The sequence below is a fragment of the Sander lucioperca genome, chromosome 2, assembly GCF_008315115.2.
Source record: "Sander lucioperca isolate FBNREF2018 chromosome 2, SLUC_FBN_1.2, whole genome shotgun sequence".
NCBI classification, from domain to species: domain Eukaryota; kingdom Metazoa; phylum Chordata; class Actinopteri; order Perciformes; family Percidae; genus Sander; species Sander lucioperca.
This window is the reverse complement of record NC_050174.1, coordinates 23,469,775-23,493,687: the sequence shown is the minus strand read 5'-3', so window position 1 is coordinate 23,493,687 and position 23,913 is coordinate 23,469,775. Positions and strand designations below refer to the sequence as shown.

General features: G+C 41.6%; 1 protein-coding gene and 1 long non-coding RNA gene across 4 annotated transcripts in view; one reads left to right on the top strand and one right to left on the bottom strand.

Moving 5' to 3' along the window:
• sept12 (septin 12) overlaps positions 1–19,986 on the top strand; it is a 93,697-nt gene extending 73,711 nt beyond the window's left edge. For all 3 annotated transcript variants that reach the window (XM_031292528.2, XM_031292532.2, XM_031292531.2), the window contains 7 exons: positions 8,424–8,505; positions 11,110–11,247; positions 12,208–12,325; positions 12,482–12,577; positions 14,851–14,947; positions 16,775–16,826; positions 19,675–19,986. In XM_031292528.2, the coding sequence (XP_031148388.1) occupies positions 8,424–8,505; positions 11,110–11,247; positions 12,208–12,325; positions 12,482–12,577; positions 14,851–14,947; positions 16,775–16,826; positions 19,675–19,840 (749 nt within the window). In that variant the 3' untranslated portion in view covers positions 19,841–19,986. The remainder of the gene's footprint in view (positions 1–8,423; positions 8,506–11,109; positions 11,248–12,207; positions 12,326–12,481; positions 12,578–14,850; positions 14,948–16,774; positions 16,827–19,674) is intronic.
• A 1,772-nt stretch (positions 19,987–21,758) lies between these two features.
• LOC116045029 lies at positions 21,759–22,402 on the bottom strand. Its single transcript, XR_004103836.2, has 2 exons — positions 22,065–22,402; positions 21,759–22,000 (listed from the first exon to the last, which is right to left on the bottom strand). It is a non-coding gene; the product is annotated as an uncharacterized LOC116045029 (long non-coding RNA).
• Positions 22,403–23,913: the final 1,511 nt, after the last annotated feature.

Here is a 23,913-nt window from a genome sequence, read left to right as displayed (position 1 = left end):
CACATTTACACTCTGCACACTCTGAAAAACTCTGTCCAGGTATAAATGTCACTTTTAGAGTATGCTGTTGAAGAGCACAGCATTGCAGCAAAATGCCTAAATATGGCCATGGTCATGATTCAGAACCAAACTGCGTGTTTCTTCACATATTCTATTTAGTCTCCGAAGGATTAGCGAGAGGAACAGGATGATCTGTTACAAGTTTATTATACCTAAGGGGTGATTTGTAATAGCTTAATATGCCTGAGTACACATACAAACTAATAGACTTTTTTCATGGCAGACATGTTGACATGTCATAGTGTCAAAAGCACAGGTGTATTCCAAACCATTAATGATGGCTGCATTCCACTTAGGAGAGGCCCTGGTATTGTTCATGCTGACTCACTGAACTAGCTTACTGGGACACTTGATGGAATTGAGCCATCGTTAAGGTTATCAATTTCAGCTGTGCTTTTCCTACTACAAGTCAAAATGTCTGCTGTGAAAAAGGTCCATACTCTTAAAGGATGATGAAAGCTATTATGACGAGCATGTCCAAACTGTAACGCCTATTTACCAGCACATTAGTCTATATTCGCGACATTCTGCCGAATGTCCTTCTTTTCAGCTGGATTTCCGTCTCCTTCCTCTTTCTTTGTGTTGGCGTTCTAAACTCCGGTGGATTTCTGAGGACTATGGTTAACTGCTCCTCAGATCTCTGCAGGGTAAATCCAGACAGCTAGCTAGACTATCTGTCCAATCTGAGTTTTCTGTTGCACGACGAAAACAACCGCTGGCTAAACTATTGTAATGGAAAATTTTATTTTAACATAATAGTTTAATATCCTACAAGATTCTCTTATATATTTTACAAGAGTTCCCTTATATTCTTGATTTTGTCCTAAACTAGAGCTCCAAGGAGAAGCAGCTGACATACAACCTTGAGCCTAGTTGAAGTTATTCTTTGTTGAAGCTATTCTTTGTTTTCAGAACTCAGTCTCTCCTTTTTAGCAGATAAGGGTGAAGAAGGGCCATAACATTTGCGCTGTGTCTCTTTCTGTCTCCTGCTTTAAAAGGTGTTTAGGCTAAAGTGGGAAACAGGAGCAGAGGGGAAAGGTTGTAAAGTCATTATGACTGTTTATGGTGTTTTTTCATCTGTGTAGCTGCTAAACTTATCCTGAAGGGGGGTGGTTTAAGTGAGTTTCTGCTATATAGATCTATGAATTGTTAAGCTTGGTCAGAAGACCCTTTCAGATGTGCCGTGGTACTTGTGAAACTGTTTTCTCTGCATTTGCAAATGTAAATAAATACTCGAAGACCAAACTTTGGTTTTATTCTCAGTAAATCTTTATTAGTTTCATTCCTTGTGTTCTTTAAATCTACTCTCCTGCTGTTAACAAGAAAACTTCCACTACACTATTTAAAAATGGTGGTTTTGTTCAGGACACCCCCGTCTGTCGCTAGCAATGATGACGCAGTGATTAGTGACGATTCTCTCCGACCAATCAGTAGTCTGCAGGTTTTCACGTCACCTTTTGGTATCGGCTCAGCTCGCTTGGAACCTCGATGGAGGTAACACTAAAAAAGTACCTGTTGGCAGGTACCAGGGACTTTTTTTCATAATGGAAAACCAAAAAAGTAGTCGAGGTGAGTCGATGGAAATGGAAAAACGCCATATCTGTCCAATCTGAGTTTTTTGTTGCACGACTAAAACAACTTTTGAACGTACACGTTCCACCAAAACAAGTTCCTTCCCGAGGCTATTTTGCAGAGGCACCGTCCAAGACGATTGTGATTGGTTTAAAGAAATGCCAATAAACCAGAGCACGTTTTTCTCCCATCCCGGAATGCTGTGTGGGTTAGCCAGACCCTCCTCTGCAGCGCTTTGGAGGAAGGTCTGGACATGCGAGACTACCAGCACATTGACCTGATCCCTGTTGAACATCCCTCTTTATGCTGTCATACCTCCCCACTTTCCATTTCAAATTTTTGACTTATCATTTCAAAACAATGTATACATTTTACTATAATCAGTAATGACTTTGTTCATAGAAACTATTGAATTATGTGATGGAAGGACTCAAAACAAAATAGACGCTTATTATAACAAGTAAAACACAAAAACAAGTTAAGTCCAGCCAGCAAATATCGATAACACCCTATGGTAAGAAATTGTTGAACAGAACAAACCATGATCATGCTCTTCTCAGAGCCTTACCACAGCGAGAGAAAAGGTCATGATGTCATTAAAATCAAATCTTCCTCTGGGGGGCAGATGTGCTTAGCGAGTTCAAGTCAGTTGGTGTGTTAGATTGTCATAATTCCTGTGTACAAGTGGAAATAGTGACTTGATGGCGAAGCTAGAGAAAGGGTCTTAAAATGACACTAAAGATCCTACTTTCATGGGAACCTAGCCATTAGTTTTTTAGATGTTATTCAGAGCAGGGATGCACCGAATCCAGGTTTCTGTCGAACCTTAGAATTTTGTTCCACCGAACCCTACGCTTGCACTATGCACGCTACGCTGGTCGGCGTAATGAAGCCGCCATTGACTACGGGAAGGTGTTTACGTAGGTGGACCATCCAATGCAGTAGGCTGTGAAAAAGTGAAAATCGAACTCATGAGCAAAACAATTGTTGTTTGGCAGTACAGTCAAAAGAAGGCGATTCAAGTCGAGCTACATGTTCAATTTGCAATGCCGATTTGTGTCGTGGGGGCAAGGACCCTAAACAATACATAACATTGCCACTGTTAAAACATTTGCGTATGAAACATCCGAAAGAATACGAGTTGTGCATGAAGGAATCTACAGACAGCAGCCAAAACGCAGCAACTTCAGGTATGCCAAAGGAAGGAGAGTCACAGCTAAAAACCTGTGTTAACCAGACGACCATTACCAGCTTTGCTAGCCCTACACCAAACAAACACTGTTAACTGTGTTAATGGACTGAGGATGGGAGTAGTATTCAGTATTCGGTTTCGGTATTCGGCCGAACCCCAAAAATCAGGATTCGGTGCATCCCTAATTCAGAGTGTCATCCAGACCTCAACATGGCCCACAGACCAACGGTCAAAGGGCTCTCTAAAATGATTAGGAAGTAGGGCTGGTATGAATTGAGGAAAATATGCGATAACGTTGTTGAATACCGCGATAACGATATTACTTAGGATAAATGAACAGATATTAAAGTGTTCTCAGTTCTGCTGCTTTCAGTATTCTGCTAAAATACAACAAACTGCTTGTTAAATTTCACACAAATAACAGGAAATCATTTCCAACTTTCTTTTATTGAACAAATTGAACATTGAGTTGAATATAAAAGACACCATTAAAGTTACATTTTAAAGTGTGCGCTTTTCTGCTGATCTTTTCTACCAACTAACACAATTTTTTTAGAGTGTCTCCAATCTCGCTGTGTCATCGTAGTGATATCAACGCTATATCGATAAAAAAAAACTGTGCAGCCCTATTAGGAAGCATGGTCTGGACCCCAGTGCAGGGAGCATGTTGTTGAAATTAAAGTGGTGTGATGAGGAAGTGATGCTCGCCTCCACTCCACGCTGTCAGAATGAAACTGGGTCTTAGGTCTGTGTTTCCCTTTTAAATGCTTCTAAACAGGAAGCAGTTCTACCTGAGTAAAAACCAGAGTATTGATAAGGTCCGTAGTAATCGGTTCTGCTATGGGTACTGGAGAAATTAGCGAGCAGGATTTCCACAGCGAAGATAAGGTTACCGAGCAATTACCAGCAGCTTCACATTTCCCCCACCTCTCTCCCTGTCTGTCTCTCTGTCTGTCTCTATCTCTCTCTCTCTCTCTGTATGTCTGTCTCTCTCTGTATGTCTGTCTCTCTCTCTCTCTCTCTCTCTCTCTGTCTCTCTGTCTCTCTATCTCTCTCTCTCTCGTCTCTCTCTGTCTCTCTCTCTCTATCTCTCTCTCTGTCTCTCTCTCTCGTCTCTCTCTGTCTCTCTGCAGTTGTGACCCTGCAGCAACTGTAAAACCCATTAGAAGCCCAGTAAAAGGTGTGTGTGTGTGTGTGTGTGTGTGTGTGTGTGTGTAATACAATCTGACACTCCTGGTGTAATACACTGAAAACACAGATTGAGAACTGCTGTATAAGTCTGGATATATTTCCTAAACTATTAGAAAGATATGAATGAAAATATACTGTGCTTAGTTGAAGCCTCATCAACTAAGCTGTGCATTTATTAGTGCTGTCAAACGATTAAAATATTTAATAGCGATTCATCGCATTAATGTCATAGTTAACTCGCAATTAATCGCACATTTTTATCTATTCTAATTATTTTTTTCTCATTTTAATGCTCTTGCCAACGTGGAAAAGTGGATCGGCTTGCTTTGTGCTTTTGTCGCCTGGCTTTGACGAGGGGGCGGAGAATTCGCATCAGCTGTGTGCTTGGCCGTCAAGTGGTATTTCAGACTGGACGTGCTGCGATGATAGCTCAGTTCACAACGACAAAACACACAGATCACTTTGGTCTTGTCAATGGAACCATTTGGCAACTTTTTAAAAGTAAACTTTCCACTCAGAATCTTATTGGCATCCATTTCGGCGTCTCGAGCTCGCCATCCACTCAAAACGTAACGTTAGCCTACTACTCTTTGACCGGCTCGCAAGCCCAAACAAGTGTGTGCGGCGTGCCTGTTGTTTTCTTTCCGGTCTAGCCAGATCCGGTGTGGTGTTGTAGTTTTTCTAACGTTACTAGTTGTTGCAACAGCATGTGAAAAAAACTACAAAGTTTGCTAGGCCAAAAAGAACGTTAATCTCGCGATAAAAAAATGGACGCCGTTAAACTGGGTTTGCGTTAACGCCGTTAATAACGCGTTTAACTCACAGGCCTGTTTAGTTGGTTTATGGGTTTAAAGTATTTTTGTTCAGTTTGTGCATGGCATGTGGGGGGAGATCAGCTGCTCACCAGCTCTATCAATGAGAGTGCATGCAGGTTTGCCTGACTAGATCCTCTCAGCAGGGAGGAGAATAGGGATCCAGAGTGTTAATGTTGCTTTTTCAGTTTAGCTCACCCTATACGTCTATACCTGTGCATGTGGTAGGTTCCAGTTAGAGAGGCTGAGAAAGTGTGAAAGTGCCTTTACTAGAGGGGAGAAAGGAAAAGGGGTTGGGAACTTGCTGTGAGGTTGCCTTCTTTTTTCTTTCATGTCATTTAGCCTCAATTTAATTTAGTTTCATTTTAATTCCCTGCTTTCATTTTGTGCCCTCTGTGTGAGTATGTTTTTTGTTAATAAATTATAGGGATGTCCCGATCCTGATCACAGTATTGGATCGGAGCCGATAAGGGCATTTTTTTTAACTGATTGAGGATCGGTATTCACCTCATTTACCTTACCCCAATCATATACATCAGCTTGTAGTGATCACCTCCTTTAACCACAGACGCGCTGCCAGACTTCCTGGATGCCGGCACTGTCAAACCAAGATGGCACGCAGCCTCTCACCAGTGGCTATTCAGAGAGTGTCTCGTAGCTTGCCAGCCCTTGGCAACGAGTAAAAAAGTCGGTCTTTTTTGGTCACCCGTTTTTTTACAGAACCGGATTGCTCCAATTCTCCACACTTTTTGACCACGCTTACAGGCTGTTGTTCCCTGGAGCCGACATCGGAGTTAAACACAAGAAGAAAATCAAAGATTGACTATCAAGCACAAAAGGCGTCACTAAGTTTAGTTTTCGTTGTCCAGCGGGGAACTTGAGACTGTTTATGTTTTGGTTGGGGGGGTTTGCTGGGATCCTAGAGAGAACTGTTTTGGTGTTGAGAGAAAAGACTAATTTAGCTGCACTAAGTTAAATGTATTAAGCTTAAGACATCTTATTTTTGTAAACAAAACGTGTGCAGCTCTAATATCTGAGCAAATACAAGTATCGGATCGGGACTGTATCGGCAGATATTCAATATCTAAAAAGTCAGATTGGGGGTTAAAAAAAGCTGATCGGCAGCCCTTCTCCTGCTTCCTGTCCAGCTTCTTCAAATCCCTGTGTAAAAGTTTCCGAGGTGGTGGCGTGACAATTATGTACTTCTACATTTGAAATGTTTCACATACCTAACATACATTTGTGAAAACCAGAAAACACTTTATCATGTACATATGTACACATTAGACTGAAATAATACCATGACCATGGCAGCTTTAGGCAGACCAAGCACAGCACATACAGTACTATGACCTCCATCTCGTGTGAACCAGTGAAACCGGTTGCTGACTGGTCTATTGATTGGCTAAGTTCCCACTACAAGACTTTCAAAGTCGTCAGTTCGCTGTATCGTTCACAGTACACAACTTCCTGTCTTGTTGTCTTGTTGGACACCACCTAATTAACTAGGAGGAATCCCAGAGTCTAGTCTCCAAACTACTTTCTGTCATGAAAACACATGTGAGAAGTGATGGGACGTGATGAATACTATACAACAGACAGGATTTTCAGATGTCCCTCAGAAACAAGCACTCCCAAGTCGCTGGAGGCTGATTTGGAGCGATAAAACTAACCTGTTTCCACACAGCACTCGAGCGCCGAGCCACCTCCGATTTGCCTCTGATATGGGGCTTTTGTCGGTAACCATGGTAATTAGGGTTAGGACCTGATTTAGGACAAAAGCCATTACAGATGAACAGTTCCTAAGTTGATGTTCCTGTTGGAATTTAAGATAGGAGAAGTGTTTTACACAAGCATCCTAACTTCCCAAAATCTTAAATAAACTTTCTTAACTTTAGGATAACCATTGAGCGGTCCTAACTTGTTTTTCTTTTTCTGCTAAGTTTGTTTCTCTCTCCGTGACACATACCTCTATATCAGTGAGGACTGGCAGGTTAAATCGGCCATCCTACACACACAGTAACATTATGCCAGGCAGACACACATGGCAACCTCGTCGGTGGATGCTGTAGAGACGGGCTCGGACATACATTCAGCTACCGCGGACAGCTATGGACTAATGTCGTGTGAATGTGCAAGCGGTTCCATTCTGGGAAAGTGGCTGCATGTGCCTGCGACAATGCATACACGCAACACCATGGCTGCACGACCGGTACAAGCCCACAGCTGTCTGCAGATGCAAAATGCGGAAAGTATTTCCGAACCTGGGACCAACAAGCAGCTAACGTAGTCCTAGTTCACGAACTCTGTTGCCTGCTTGTTGGTTAATGGTTAATGATCAGCCAACGAGGGTCGGCTGTCGGTCAGAAATAAAAATCTAAATTGGCATGGTTTCAATGAGGAAAAAAACAATGGCTATAATGTTGTTTAGCTCTGCGAGATGAGAAAAGTAGCATCAGATGCTAGTTAACAAATAATAATAATAATAATAATTGATAACCAATGTTGGATTGAGTAATGTCCTAAACTAAGATTGTATAGGGTGAAGTAAGATAAGATAAGAGTCCTTAAGGTAGTTAGGATAAAATAAGGAAAAATCTTATCTTAGACTCTTCCTATCTCAACTTAACATTTAAGATATGAAGTTTCTTTAATATGGCCCCTGTAGTGGGAACTTGCCATAAGCAGGCACAAAGTGGTACTTTATTGCAGGTTAGTGAAAATCGTAATGGTAAGGTTCCAGGTGTTTCCTCTCGTGCTTTCCATTCAGAGGAGATTCCAGTGTGCCTCCTCAACAATGGCAATGGACTCAAATGATAGTCTTTACTCTGCTGCTCGGCTTTCCTCAAACACGCACAGACGTATTACATTGACTCAGTGAAGGTATCACTATGATTATTGTTATTATCACATGTTTGTTTTACTATGCCTGTGCTAAGGGTTTACCATTCCCATTGCCAATCCTAAACCTCATCCTTAGTCCAGGCTGAGCCTTAAACTGCTCATATGCCATATCCCCATAGCCATGATGTAACTTTAAACCAGTCTCAACTAAAGCCAACACTAATGCTGAACTTTAATCCCAATCACAAACACACACAGGGATCCCCTCGGTACATATCATTACCTGCTTCTGCTCAACAATGTGATGGGACTTAAGTACATGCTTAAATGACAGAGTCAGTTTGCACCAGGTGTCTTTAAAATCTGCGTATGTAGAAAAAAATCTGGAAAAACTCACTAGACGCTGCTGTTTTTTGAGGGGTATTAACCGTATTAACAAGTTTCCCAAATAAACATCAATGCTGTCAACACATCCGGGACCGTACTGTAATGTTAAGGTACAAATATGAAAATTAACAGTAGATTCTTACATGGGTGGGGGGGATGATCGCCCCGGAAAAGACTGGAAACTGCGTCAGACCAGATGTGTCCGGATATGGCCAATAACTGTGAACAGTGTCCGAACATAGATACAGTTACGTGTCTTTACTGTGCCTTTCATTGGAAACCTGTCTGACGTTTCTTGAACTTCCCTTTTAATATTGTAAATTCTAGCCACTGCACATGTAACCCCCTCTTCCTTCTCTGTCTAGTGATTGAGGAGAAGGGCATGAAGATGAAGCTGACGGTGATCGACACTCCAGGATTTGGGGACCAGATCAACAACGAGAACTGGTGAGTGGTAGGAGGGATGGAGGTAGAGAAGAAGAGGGTGCTTTCCAGATCTGGCTGTATTAGTATTTGCGAATATTCAAGTTCAGTTACTGGAATCCAAACCATTTGATTATTTTTTGGGCATTTTAGTCCTTTATTTTTAAAGGACAGCTGAAGACATGAAAGGGGAGAGAGGGGGAACGACATGCAGCAAAAAAACAAATTTTCTATAGGCTCAGTCTGCCACTTTTTAAAAAACAATTCCAGTGCTGGTTCCATTGTAACACAATTTCTGGATAGTCGTCATGGAAACATTAATTAGTCATGTGACAAGGGCTGGGAAGATTGGCAGAACAGGCAGCAAAGTGACAGTACTCTGATCCAATGGAAATCACAATTGTCAGATTGACAGCTTCTGCCCCTGCCCATTACACATGGCAAAATGCACTTAAAAATCATTTGCGGGTAGACAACTGGCTGTTGATCTATGTTGCGGACATATGTGAAATTGTTAAACTTGTTTATTTTTGTTGTCCTTTTCAGCCGTAACTGTAACGTTTAAAGATATATAGTTAAATACGGAGGTCCGACCTATCTGTCGTCTCTGCCCTGCTTATTTTCTGTCCTGTGTTGCTTTGCTAGAGGCTTTGATAAACCTAATCTAGTGTTAGGAACAGCCTCATCTTACCGCCGGTCGGACTGACTGCTAGTTTGGGGGGTGTCATTTTCTTTAGTATGTGGCCCAACAGGTAAATTAGCTCTCCAAGCTAACGTTAGTCAAAGTGTTGACATATGAATGCATCAAACATGCATTTTAGATGAAGGAGATGAGTGTATAGCCAGTCGTTCTTCGTCCTTGTTTGCTCAGCGTCGTTAAATTGTATGAACGGGATAGAGAGTGACACAGGAATCAATCGTCACTCCCATCCCAAGCCCACGAAAATACTCCCGTCATATCCCGATCACGTGACTGCCCCCCTGTAGCATGTTTGGTTAATCGCGGTCAAATCACTGAGGTTGCCTCGGAAATTTAGGCTACACTATACATGCATTACCTGCAGGCCTAGGCAATTTCATTACGTAATTCCTAACGGAGATCTTCTCACAGCTCCTGAAAATGGATTGAGGGACCCTTTGATGACACTTTCAATTGCAACAGCTTCCAGCTCCGTCCCGCTCCCGCCCGCTCCCGTTGATTTCTATGCTCTATTACGTCCCGAGCACGTTACCAACAGAGAAATTGACTCCCGCGGGAGAATACCGTGACCCGCGGGAGTCCCGAAAAATTGTCACCCTCTAGAACGGGACGCTGACGTTTTGTACCTGGAAGGTATTGGGTCTATAGAATACTGTGATTCTCTTAAATTATTAGGGTGAGGCCTTAATTGTTTTGTTGGCTCTGTACTCCAGAAACCCTAACAAAGTCATCATATTTAGTTAGTTTTTTTCAAACTTTATTTAACCAGGTAAGTCCAATTACGATTACAAAGATTACAATTTTAAGGGAGCCCTGGCCAAGATGCAAGACAGTGTTTTAAACAACAGATATGCAAACATTAAAACGCATTAAACAAAACCCACAGTATCAGCTCACACAATCATATGGCTTAGAAGACAGGGCTGACCCCAATGCTTAAAGGCACTTTAGGCATTATTGAACGTACAGAGGGCAAAATGATCCTTCAAGTACAATAATTATCGTACATCTGGCAACTCTATACGGAGTATTAAGTGGCACTTTCCACCATGGAAAATGACCAATAAAGGCTTCTAAACTATATACTACACAACCGGACAAGTTTCAGCAGGATTTGAAATTGGGGGGAAAGCATTGGCAGCCAAGAATACAGGTTTCCCTTGTGTTAGCATGTAGCTACATGTAGCAGTGTCTGTAATGTAAACACTGCAGTAACGTGCCTGGAGCAGATGACCGTGTAAAAAAACTGACGTCACCTGGAACCGAGAGCAGAAAAAAAAATTTGAAACCAGTGTTCAGAACTGTCTGGTTTTGCTCACAGGAATTACTTTCACAAATGTTTATTACCCCATTATTTGAAGCTTTGGCCACGATTAATATGAACAACATGAATGAACGACATGGTAACATTCTATGTATGACAGATAATATGGAAAAGCATAATAAGTCCCCTCTAACCTCAGAGCCAGCATTTCATTTTAAATCCAATGTGCCGGCGTACAGAATGAACATTTAGCCACACAGTTACACTGGGTTCCTTCATTACCACACACACACACACACACACACACACACACACACACACACAAACACACAGTGTATTTTGACTCAATCACACATCGTCCTGCCGCAAGAAATACTCAATAGAGCACCAAATGTGTTTATATCCACTGCTGAAAATAGTTTCCAGTTGTTCTATGAAAAAATGCTTTGATGATGAGCCTTTGTTAAAATAGAAATACATCTTTTCTATTTTTATTTTGAACTAATAGTGACTTGGGGCCACAGACAGGGCTATTATACAGATGTTGGTTTTGGTCATGGGATTAGTTTATTAGATTATTAGAAAAATATAGAATAATGCCAACGTTGTCCTTTAAAGAAATGAGCAGAATATTCCAGTCACTCTCTGCTGCTCCTCTTTCCAGCTGGGAGCCCATTGTGAAGCACATCAATGAGCAGTATGAGAAATACCTGAGAGAGGAGCTGCACATCAACCGCAAGAGGAGAATACCAGACAGCAGAGTCCACTGCTGCATCTACTTCCTCCCTGCCACTGGACACAGGTAAGCATGCAGTCACTGCTGGCTTCAGCATCACGCCTCTGCACTAACACAAGGAGTTCTGTTTGTTTCTTTCCAAAAAAAAAGGCATGTTGCAATTTATTAGTGATGGAATGTAGTTTTTAGTTTTTTAGACACCACAAACCTATTTAACAGACATCTTCCGGTCGCGTACACAAATCATTTGGAGAAATGTAAATGTAATTAAGTACATTTACTCCAGTACTGTACTTAAGTACAAATGTTGGGGTACTTGTACTTTACTTGAGTCTTTTCTTTTCATGCCACTTCCTACTTCTATTCCGCTACATTTCAGAGAGAAATATTGTACTTTTTACTCCACTACAAGAAAGCTTTAGTGCGTAACTTTTTGATATTAATGAACGTCTGTTACATTCAAGCCAGTGCCAAATGACTTGCTACAAAGCTAATTAAGACTAAAGAATAGTGCATATGCTGCCATAAATGGGAGAAAAAAAATCTCCCCAGGGGAGTATGCCCCCGGGCCCCCCCTAAGTTTGTTTACAACGTCTGGCTAAGCCCCTGAGTTTGAGTCTTAATGGCATTAAGTGTTCTTGATGTGCAGACAGATAAAATAGAAAGAACGACATTAGATAGTGAGCAATGAGCGAAATAATACCAAAACGAAAACAACACCCAAAAGATGAGGTTGACAAGCTGTGTCCATCTTGTGCCAGGAACATCATATCATCATATTACCTGCTGCTTTAGACCTGTAGTTCAGGTTTACTGCTCACCACCAGTGTTGTCAGTGACTAGAGCCATACAATCCTAATTTGGTCAAAGGAAATAATGATGGATTCATAGTCGATGATGTAACAGGAGTCTCTTTGCAGATATCTATAACCTTGGTTTTTTAGTATGACTTAAAATACGGAATTCTTTTGTGCCATAGACCTCCATTGTCGTCCAAACTGACCAGACATCTGTCTTTGTTTCCAGGTTACGCCCCATCGATGTTGAGTTCATGAAGAGGGTGGGAAAGATAGTGAGCATCGTACCTGTCATCGCCAAAGCCGACACACTCACCATTGAGGAAAGACAGGAGTTCAAAGAGAGGGTGAGGGAACACCCACACAGCTAAAGCTTGTGCTCTTTAGATCACTTATGTGTTCTCCAGATGATCTTCTGATAGTGCAACATGAGATCAGAACATCAGTGCAAACCAATTGACCTGACCCATTTGACCTGTGTTTAACCTTTGACCCTTTGACAGATAAGGCAAGACTTAGCAGCCAATGGGATTCGGGTTTACCCCCAGAAAGAGTACGATGATGATCCAGAGGAACGCATCCTCAACGACAGGATCAGGGTAATGTCTACATTCCTGACATTTAGTCACAGCAAGAATGGATGTTTGTCTTTTATTACTCTTCATTCTACTAGATAGATTAGATAGATAGATAGATAGAATGTGTGAAAAGTAATGGAGAAATGAAAATCATAAATTACAGTTGACAAAGAGTTTAATCACACCCAGTGTGCTTTTTTTGTCAGTATGCCGCAGAAGCATTTTTAAAAATGTGTTATTGTATTTTATTACACTGCTTGGATGATTACTTGATTCTGATTGGTCAATCACGGCATTCTGCGGTCTGCACCTTTTGTATAACAGACTGTTGCCATGGATAAAGGTTTGATCATAGACTCTGGCAGACCATTTTCAAATCAATAAAATTGTTTTTTAAATCAATATTTGTGCTCATACGGAGCTCATACCACCTTGAACCCCCCTATTGCTAATTCAAGACCTCTCCGCTTCACGTCATGGCCCTGCAGCACCCTGTCGGGGTTCTAATTCGCAATAATGACCTGCTCGCTCTAGTTTATCCCTTACTTGTCTGCTCATTACAATTCACTAGCTTATCTTGTTGCCCTGTCTTGTAGAGGGAGTATGTGTCATAGTCTAGGTTTGAAACCTTTATTTTAGTTTATACTCACGTTGTAACCCTAACCCTAGCATGCTGGCTCTGCGAGTGCACTCTGCTTGAAGGGAACTTTGAAGCAACAGGGTACATTAGGGCTGGGCGATATGGCAAAAAATATCACGAAATATTTTCCCATTTTGATCGATATCGATATTTATCAGAACATAATTTTTTTAATTTGCTGATATTACCCAATCGAAGTGTGTCCTGACTGAAGCCTGAAGAAACCAGAGGTTGAATTACACTTTAGAACATAATTTATTTACATAAAAAAATAAAACATGCAGCACATTCAGCACAATGTTTTTGTTGACATCTCACGTTACAAATTCACATTATGAGATGCCCCACTGGTCAACAGCTACTGATTTCTTTTACTGGCAAAAGAAAACTAAGTAGTCCTGTTTTCCTCATACAGAGTAGTCTTACAATTACATTTTCCTTTTTTTGTCTGCAAAATCAGCAAGTGCAAACCAGTGAGTAGTCAGTTTGACTAAACTACTTCAAAGCAACATATTCATGTAAACTCCTGCCAAGAAAGCATCTCAAATGTTTGCAGAGGTAGCACAAAACCAAACAAAGTAAACATTTGCCTGTGTAAACAAGTGTATTTCGCTATGCAATAAGAAATAGCGCTCGTTATATTTTTTCTCCTTTTTGAATGTTTTTCACATGGGGCAATGGCCGCAAAAGACGAACACGAATGATTGTTGTTTTGGTACATCAGCTACAGCAAAGCTAATGCTAGCGCTCCGTGTGGTACCTGTTCAGGTGATGGAACCGGCGACATATTTTGCAGACCAGCTGAATCTGCTCCTCATCGCTTTTGTGAAATCTGAACCATTTTCTGTATCCCTTTTTATCAACTATGTCTTCAGCCTGAGAGGATAACGCAAGTTCATGTTCATGTCCATCGGCTCCACTTTCGCCGTCGAAAACTTTCCCTCGTAGATATGCGTCTGCCCCTTACGTTTCCTAAACCCGAACCAAACCTTATCTCTAACCATAACTATGGATGTGGGCGCTATGTTTGGTAATCATGGGGATACACAAACACAGGAGGAGAACACACTTCCACACAGCACAGGTAATAGACAAACACTCACAATAGGAAGTGGGCGTGCCCGGCGAGCAGTTGTTTTATCGCGTAAAATAGGTCCCAAGCTTATCATCGTTATCAACCTGAATTTGATCGCAATCCCGTTTCAAGATAGTTTTATCGCCCAGCCCTAGGATACATACACACTTGCACACAATGTAAAGCACTTTGAATTGCCTTGTTGCTGAAATGTGCTATACAAATAAAGCTGCCTATGCCTAATGAGTAGGAGGGTGACATAAAGGTCAATATACTGTACAGGCGGCTCATAATTTCTGGAAACTCTTGTTGTTTACATGGACTGGTATGAAGAGTAAATATGTTTAGGAGTAAATATTTCAAATGAGCATCACTGTCATAGTCAGAAAATTCATAGGCTCTCATCTCATCTCATCTATGATGTGACGGTTGCATTATAATAGGCAACCCTTAAGTTAATCGTTTTTACTGTGCAGGGATTAGCTTCTGCAATCATTTATTTTATAGTGTGCTGATACTGTATATCTCACGTTATAATGAATGAATCACTCTTCAAACACGCTCATTTTGTGTGTCCAGGAAAGCATTCCCTTTGCTGTGGTGGGGACGGACAAGGAGCACCAGGTGAATGGAAACAAGGTGCTAGGACGTAAAACAAAGTGGGGAATCATTGAAGGTAAAGCATCCGTTTAACATCAGTGTGACCTCCTTCACTCCTGGTATTAACATTTACGTCTTACAGTTGCCACTGTATACAGATTGTGATCTAATTTTGGCCATGCAGATGAATAGGTGCAGCAAAGGCTTCAACGACCTTAGCAGCTGCCTCTAACCAACAGAACTATATGTGATAATGATATTTCTTCCAATGATATGCTGTTTACACCCCTTGGCCACATGTGTGCATACTGTTACTTAGTCTACATTAAGCCATCTCAATTTTAAAATGCTGTTTTCTGCTGGTGGTGAGGAGTGAGAGACAGCCGGCTGAACAAATCATGATTTCATGGTCTAACATAATCAAGATAAATGAGAGCTGTGCTGTATCAATGGCCATATCGGCGTTTAAAAATGTGTGATCACAGAAAAACTTAGAGGACAGAAAGTTGTCTTCTTAACTTTGCTGACACACAGCCCCAGTCTGTGAGGCTACACCATAGACTGTATATAGAGATGGACCTGTCTCCATTTCCTCCCACTGTACAAAAGTAAAGCCAAAATCTCCCAGATATGGGCGCTGGATCTTGTAAGTTTTGGAGCCGGAGTCTGCAGTAGTGATTGGGCAATGGAGCGGCGGTATCGAAGTCCCGCCCACACACTCGCCCGACCAATCGCAGGTCAATCACAGCTGTCAAATCATGAGGTTTCACCCCATTTTTATAGCATTAAATAACTAATAAAAACCAAACATATCACAAAAACAAGCACTTGAACAAACATGTCCCATCCACTAACAGGGAGGGGGTGGGGTTTATGACCTTAACTGCAGCCAGCCACCAGGGGGCGATCCAGATGTTTTGGCATGGGCTACACACTCTGCCGGTTGGTTACTCTGCCGAGTGACAGCCTGTTACACCTCCGATCAGTGTCCTCCTGCTCTCTGTGGTCACTGTAACTGTGTTTTTAATGCAGCCAAATTCACGTGTTTGGTGTTTTAATCACCCTTAGGGTTAAGGGTTAGGTCTAGGTGCCTTGAAGTCGACGGTGGGGGCTTAAAACACCATCGAGCCAAATTCACCATGTAGATGTTCTCATTTACACATTTTCATTTTCGGTTATCAGACTTGTCTTGAGGGGAGAAAATCGTTGTGTTTTAGTCTGGACAGAGGACTGGAATTAACTGGCTCAATGTGAACGTACTCTGTGTTGCTAATCATGATAACCCTAAACATGACCTATTTATTAACAGATGGTAAATGGGTCAGATTGTCAAACTGGAAGCATCATTAATATAAGAATGATTAGATGACAAAGACAGTAGTGATGGCTAAATGATTGGCATAAATGCAGACACTCAAACTCCTGAATTTGTAGTATTTTCTCTAAAAAAGCATATTGTATCTTTATTTGTTGTACCTTTAGTTAAACTATATATCCCTAACAACAACTGATAACATTTCAATGTCAAAGTTGGATACTTACTACATGTCAGTTTCACATGCAGACGACTTTTTGATAATTCCGTGTCAAGAGTTACAGATAAAGCCGTGCTGAAGGCTGGTGCAGTTATATGAAAAAGCTTTTTGGAATTATGATTATTATTTAAGAATGTGTATTGTATTGGGAAGTGAGGAGAGTTCATTTTAGTCTTAACTGCATGGGAAATTTTGGTGAACTTGGTCATTTTAAAATGGACATACAGCTTTGTAAGTGTCCACTGTATCTGTAAAACGGATCAATCCAAAACGAGGTCCTATTATTCTTCTAATGAGTTAACATCTACAGAATGTGAAGGCAGCCTTTGAAAGTCAAACGTAAAATAAATCTTTTTTTCTCCCCACAGTTGAAAATGTGGCGCACTGTGAGTTTGCCAACCTGAGAGATCTACTCATCAGGTGAGTTTGACTGTGCTGCTACACTTATGTTTACGGGACCACTACGACTGTGACGGCCAAATCATTATAAAACAGATCCATCATACATATTCATGACCTCAAACACAATGCTATTGTAGTAAAAAAATCATTTTAAACTGTAAAATACTGTAAGTGTAACTATTTTAATGACCCTTGTCTTGCATGTCAGAGCGCTCCTTCTAGAGTTTGTCTAAAAGCTATTTGTGGGGCCACCTGGGTAGTTCACCTGGTAGAGCGTGTGCCCCATATACAGCGGCCGTCGGTTCAATTCCAACCTGAGGCCCTTTGCTGCATGTCATTCGCCCTCTCTCTCCCCTTTCATGTCTAAAACTGTCCTGTAAAAAAGGCCTAAAATACCACAAAAAAATGATCTAAAAGCAATTTGTGGTGTTTCCATTCACCTATTTTAATGCATATTTTAAAGTATCGCATTAGAAAAGCTGGATGGAAACGGCAAAATTCAAGAAAGAAACGTCCTCAAGTGCGCTAAAAAGTATTTCCGCTTGCTTGAGGTGTTTTTTGCCTTTGTCGAAAAAGAGTTGATGCTTTAAATAGGATATGGAAATGCCTTTGCCGAATAAACTCTGACGTAGCGAACATTTCTATCAGGAGTGATCAGCTGTTTCTTGCTGTCTTGCCGGATATTCCCATTACGTGTCTTTGTCTACGGAGAGCATGAAACATGGCCAATACTCAGAGACATGAAAGAACAATTAAAAGTCGCCCAATTGAACTAAATTCCTAAAGACCTTTCTAGTCTACATTAAGCCATCTCAATTTTAAAATGCTGTTTTCTGCTGGTGGTGAGGAGTGAGAGACAGCCGGCTGAACAAATCATGATTTCATGGTCTAACATAATCAAGATAAATGAGAGCTGTGCTGTATCAATGGCCATATCGGCGTTTAAAAATGTGTGATCACAGAAAAACTTAGAGGACAGAAAGTTGTCTTCTTAACTTTGCTGACACACAGCCCCAGTCTGTGAGGCTACACCATAGACTGTATATAGAGATGGACCTGTCTCCATTTCCTCCCACTGTACAAAAGTAAAGCCAAAATCTCCCAGATATGGGCGCTGGATCTTGTAATTTTTGGAGCCGGAGTCTGCAGTAGTGATTGGGCAATGGAGCAGCGGTATCGAAGTCCCGCCCATACACTCGCCCGACCAATTGGTCAATCACAGCTGTCAAATCATGAGGTTTCACCCCATTTTTATAGCATCAAATAACTAATAAAAACCAAACATATCACAAAAACAAGCACTTGAACAAACATGTCCCATCCACTAACAGGGAGGGGGTGGGGTTTATGACCTTAACTGCAGCCAGCCACCAGTTGTAACTGGTGTAACAGGTTGTAACCACCTGTTACACCTCCGATCAGTGTCCTCCTGCTCTCTGTGAACAAACATTTGAACAACCAAGTGCAACGCTATCAATGTCTTCCAGAGAATGTCTAAAGATGACCCCCACTATCCCCACTTTTAAGCCCAGTTCAGACCAAAAGATTCTCGAAGAGACAAGACCGTTTTAGACCGTTACAGGGAAAAGTTGCAGCGGTCTGACTCTGAACCGGCCCGTCTCAGCTCGGCTTAAGCCAGTTGACGGTGTCGCCGGCGACTCAGCTGGTCCAGTCGCCAGAGGCTGGCTTTAGAAAGTAAGGGACGTCACCTGTTTCAACAGCCAATAGCAAAGTCAGCTGGTCGAAATGGCAGAGTTTTAGACAGAGGCTCAACAATTGTTCGCGAGCACGGTGTATGGTCAAGCGAGCAATTTTAGCAATTTCATCTCTACTAGAAATGCAACTGCAGCAAGTATCTCACTATGGCTATCCTCATTCATATTTTAAGACACTACAAACTATATCCAGCTACAAAAAAGCCTGAAAATTCGGAAGTACAGAGAGTCGTTGCTTTGGAGATGATACACCTTCTCGTCTCCTTGGTGTAAACTGGCAGGCTTTAGAACGTTGCAGACTGGAGCATTGCAAGTAGTTTCAAGTTTACACTTGTCTTGTCACCAATCTTTGGTCTGAACAGGACTTTAGGATTGGCTCAGTATTGCATCTACTGTATGTTTTGGTTTTTTAGATACTGTTATGCTGGCCTCTTCAGTTGCTAAAAGTTCAGCATCATTAACACTACGTCCACACAGGAGGAGGCGTAGCAGCAGCTTCAGCGCCTAGGGATGCGTTCAGGCACGAGTGTTGAATGTAGGCTATGTAGTTGTGTGTTTGTGTAAGACATAGTCTAGCGTGGCCAGACCTTCCTCCACCACAGCGTGTGGAGGAGGGTCTGGCTATAATTACACACAGCATTCTGGGATGGGAGAAAAACGTGCTCTGGTTTATTGACTATCTGGCTATGGACAGATAGTCTAGCTAGCTGTCTGGATTTACCCTGCAGAGATCTGAGGAGCAGATTCTAGCAGGACTGAAGCAATCCCGTAAATGAATTGTCATCGATATAGACTAGTGTAGAAATGAGTAAAATAGTATTTAGAAAAACTATATTGAATTACATATAATATGTATTTGGTAATACATTGCAAAGATTGTACAAAAGTGCAAAATCAAAACCGCAAAAATAATGTAGAGCTTGGTTATTTCTTGTGATTGCTAGATCAAGCAATTGATATCAATTCCTAGGGGATTGATATATAAATGTAAAATGTACAGTATGTATCACTTCCTAAAGAAGTACCTCGTAGCCTCCTGGTCCATAGGGACTTTCATGAATTGCATATTGGTCTGAATCAGATACATGAAATCGAAAGTACCAAAATGAATATATCAAGTTGTCAATCTTTCTGTTTGTGTTTCTGCAAAGGTCCCACCTGCAGGACCTGAAAGACGTGACACACAACATTCACTATGAGACCTACCGCGTACGACGGCTCAACGAGAGCAACATGAACTTCAGTGAACTGGGACTGTCCGCCCGGCCGCTGGAGAACGGAACTGCTGACACAAGTGAATCGGAGAGCCACCTCTGATCTCTCCGTCAGCCGCCTTCCTCCTGCACCTGCCACAGGAACGCTGATGCTCCTCAGCCAATCAGAACGAGAGATGTGAAAGAGAAAGCTATTTTTTATTACTTCTATTTCCCCACCACACACACACACACACACACAAACACACACACACAAAAAATGAAATGGAGAAATTATTATTTTTTAATGTTGTCGCATTCTTTTTCCCATATGGGACAAACTTGTGGATTGTTTTTAAATGAGAAATTATCTTTGAGTTTTCACAATACATAAGAAATGCATCAAATATGGATATAATGTGAAACAAATGTGAGCTCATATATATTTTTTGGTAGGGTGGTGACATGTCTGTACATGGGCAGGGGAGACGGGAGAATGTCTAAACATCTTGGTATTGGCTATATAAATTGTACACTATATGGCCAAAAGTCCAAGTGGACAGTCCAGGCCTTATCACCCAGTGTTGGACCTCACTAATGCCCATGGTGTCAGCGTATGGGTGGAAGGTCCAGGTGTACACGGATGTTTGGTAATGCAGTGTGTCATTCTTCAGGTCTAATGTCAAATTTGATCCTGAGGAGAGAATTGAAGACGCTGTTTATAAGTGTTAGGATACCTTTTTTAGAAATCCTGCAGGCCACATTAAAGTGCCAAAACAACATAAACGTGTTACTAGTTAATCCTCTATCTCTTTTAAAGAGTATCTACACCCAATTGACTAAAAGTCATTGTGTCATTGGTTGAGTACATAATGCACTAGCGAAAGTATTTACCTCACAGTCTTGCTCCGTACTCCACCCAGTGGATGAAATGAGCAGAAGGCGCTCATTTTGAGATGCTTGTTTAAGAACACAGGTTCTATGCTCAGTATTCAATCAGATCGCTGAAGGCGTGGTCATTGACTTTGCGAGTCTCATTTCACAATTCACTGAGCCAGATCGGGTTTAAGATAGGATAGTTGATGTGTGAATTATAACCTACAATTTTTACAATTAGTGATGTTATCCATTTATTATTTTTCAGGGTTTTTTTTCATGGATTTGATCCTGTTATCTTCTCAGAACTGGTAGACCTCTGCCAAAGGAAACTTATTGAATGGACATCTGACTTCCTTGGGATGGCCTTTTTATCAACTAATATATTAGTCAATTTTCAGAGCAGTGGGTGATCTGTGGCAGATCTGTGTGTTTTATGCTGATGCTGATTTAGCCCGGCTCGTAGCAGGTAATGTAGACAAGCCTTCACAGATGTTGACAGAGGGACGTCGTCAGCGCCATTATCCTCATTCTTACAGTTTATTGTGAACTGACTGTGAAGGCGGGCTTTTCATCATCACCATTCAGAACGTGCTCAGATGATAAGTCATTTGGGGAATTTGCCTTCCCAACTAACCCCAATCCCTTTGTTGCATGTTTTAAATATGCTGGTAGGGCGAGTCCTTGTGCCCACCCTTTGAAAGGAAACTAAAAGCATTTCACTGCCCTCTCTGGTTGAAAAGTTTGTAGTGTGTTGCATCTGTGACCACAGTTAACAGCCCTAAGAGTGATGCCATTGTGTACCGACACCCTGGAGCACACTTAGGGTGAATTCAGACCAAAAAAAGCGATCCGGCGATTTGCTGCAGGGTTGTGTGGCTGGGGGGGGGAGTGTCAATGAAACGGCCCATTCGTGTGACGTCCTGTTGTGTTCTTAAACCCCCCCCAACAAAGCACAAGTAGACTTTATATTTCACTGTAACTGTTTTTCGTTAGACTGTTTATAGATTCCGAAGTTTCCGACCGCAGGAGAGAGAGAGAAAGAAATGAGACAAGCGAGAGATAGCGAGTGCTTTGTTGTCGCAGGAAATATTCAGCTCTTACACAAACTCCCGGGCAGTTCAGTGCTTGTGTTTCGGGGGTTTTTTCCCTTTCTGCATTCTGCAAAACTTTCTTGTGGCAGCGATCAAGGCAGTGACGTTTCCGGTTTCCTGTATCCTGTATCCTGTACGGGATACTCACACCGACAAGTCTGATCGCCAGTTACATGATTGGCCACCGCAGCGTGACGTGGGGTTGCATTTCTTCAAAAGTTGAGTTGGTCTCAACTTTTCACCGCAGGCCTGTTGCCTATTTTTGAGTGTCCCCCCTGCGGCAAACCCTGCAGCAGTCTAAAAGCACTACCCCACTTCAAAATGGATGGAAAGACCTGTGTTTCTGCCCGATCAGCTGTTGTCAAGTTGTGCAATGACATTTGACAAACGACAAAAATGTGCCTTAGCGCCATCACCTGATAAGGTGTTCAGTTGGATGGTTTGACCCTTACAACAAAAAAGCCCAATAACTCCACTGGGTCTGAGCAAAGTAGCACTTCTTTCTGTCTTGCCACACTCCTTCACTTGTCCAGTGTTTTACTGTAGCTGATCACACAATCACACTCTCTGGGTTTTGGCATTAAAATGTTTTTTGGGGACAAATACTGTTGCACGAACCGATCTCCACAGCGCTGTGGAGTAAGGTCTGGCTACACCACAGATGTGTTCTAGGATAGGAGGAAAAAATGCTCTGGGTTGTTTGCATTCCTTTAAACTAATCACAATTGTCTTGTGTGGCGCCATAAACATATTCTTTGTAAATCTTTAGAGGCCTGCCTTGTTTCACGATCCTAATTTTCTTCAAATTCATCGGTTTCTGTTGCATTTCTGACCACATCACAGTTGGGTGTGACCAGGTGTGGTGCATTGTACTTGTGACCATACCCAATTGTTGCAATGCACTGTGAAGTGCTATAGTATACAGGGTATGGATAGAGCATGCAGCGACTGCTGGATGGCAGCACAAGCAGGACTTTCAGTCTGGGTGTAGTTCTCTTTAAATAACTAATGAGTCAAACGATTCATCCACATTAGTGTGAGCATGGCCCTTATTGCCACTTCATTATCCAGCACTGACGGCTTTCAGCCCAATGTTTCATCTGCTCCAGTATACTGTGTCACCATTGGACTTGTGCTGTATCGTATGTAATGGCATCTTGTTTTCTGCCTGCTATCATTAGCTTACGGAGAGTTAAGTATTAACTGATTATCTGTTGTACTTGAGTGACAATTTGCATGATATTCATTTAGTAATTTCTCTTTTTCAGTTTCTGCATGTATTATTTAGATACTCCGAAGATCATTTAAAGAAAGATTTTATCCAAGGAAAGCTGTTGAAGCACGTTGTTTTTACTTTCCATTCACAGTGGCCGCCAGTACTCTAGTGGCCACTGAAGCTGGACTGTACAGTATGTATAAGGTATCAAGTTTGACCATCTGTGCCTTGGTTTTACCATCATGCGTAATGGAAATAGTAACCTTTCCTTGCTGGTATTATCATAGACATTTTAGACACAGGGGTGCAGCTTATCAACAGTGTGTAGAAATCAAAACCCAGTATTTGCCCAACTTTCCAGCTGGAGACCAGTACTGGACCATGGAACATTTGCTGATAAGCCATAAGCAAACAAGCTTATTTGACAAAATGCCATAACCTTATAGGCAATTATAGACTAAGCATGGCACAATTATTGTATCTTTTCTTATTTCCACATCATATGTTGCAAGTTGCCCAATGGGAGAAGTGGAAGAGACAGTGTGTGACAGTGAATGTAGCCAATGCATGGCATTAGCCCAGCAGCTAATGGTCATTATGAAATAAAAGAAATATAGCTTTGGGTCTCAGGTCGAGTTTGGGTCTTAAATTTGGCCACACAGTCAGGTAAGGTCTTAAAGGTGCAGGTACAGGGTTTAGGTTTAAGTTTAATGCTCATGCAGACCTCTGGTGGTGTGTTCCTATTACTGTTGCAACCAGCTAGCTATCACGACTAAAGACAAAACCATTGAGAATCTTGAGAGTTTCTCTGGGGGAGAAAAAAGGCATGTAATAAGGCATATGTCCCATACTGTTCTAAATAAGCTGAATGTTTACTGCATTTATTCATTTTATCATTTACACCTGTACTTTTTCTTCTGTGACTTGTCCAAATGTCCTCCGTAAAAAAGATCTATCAGCTACTCGTGTAGCAGGAATACTACTGTAGGATTTGAATTTTACACATGGATT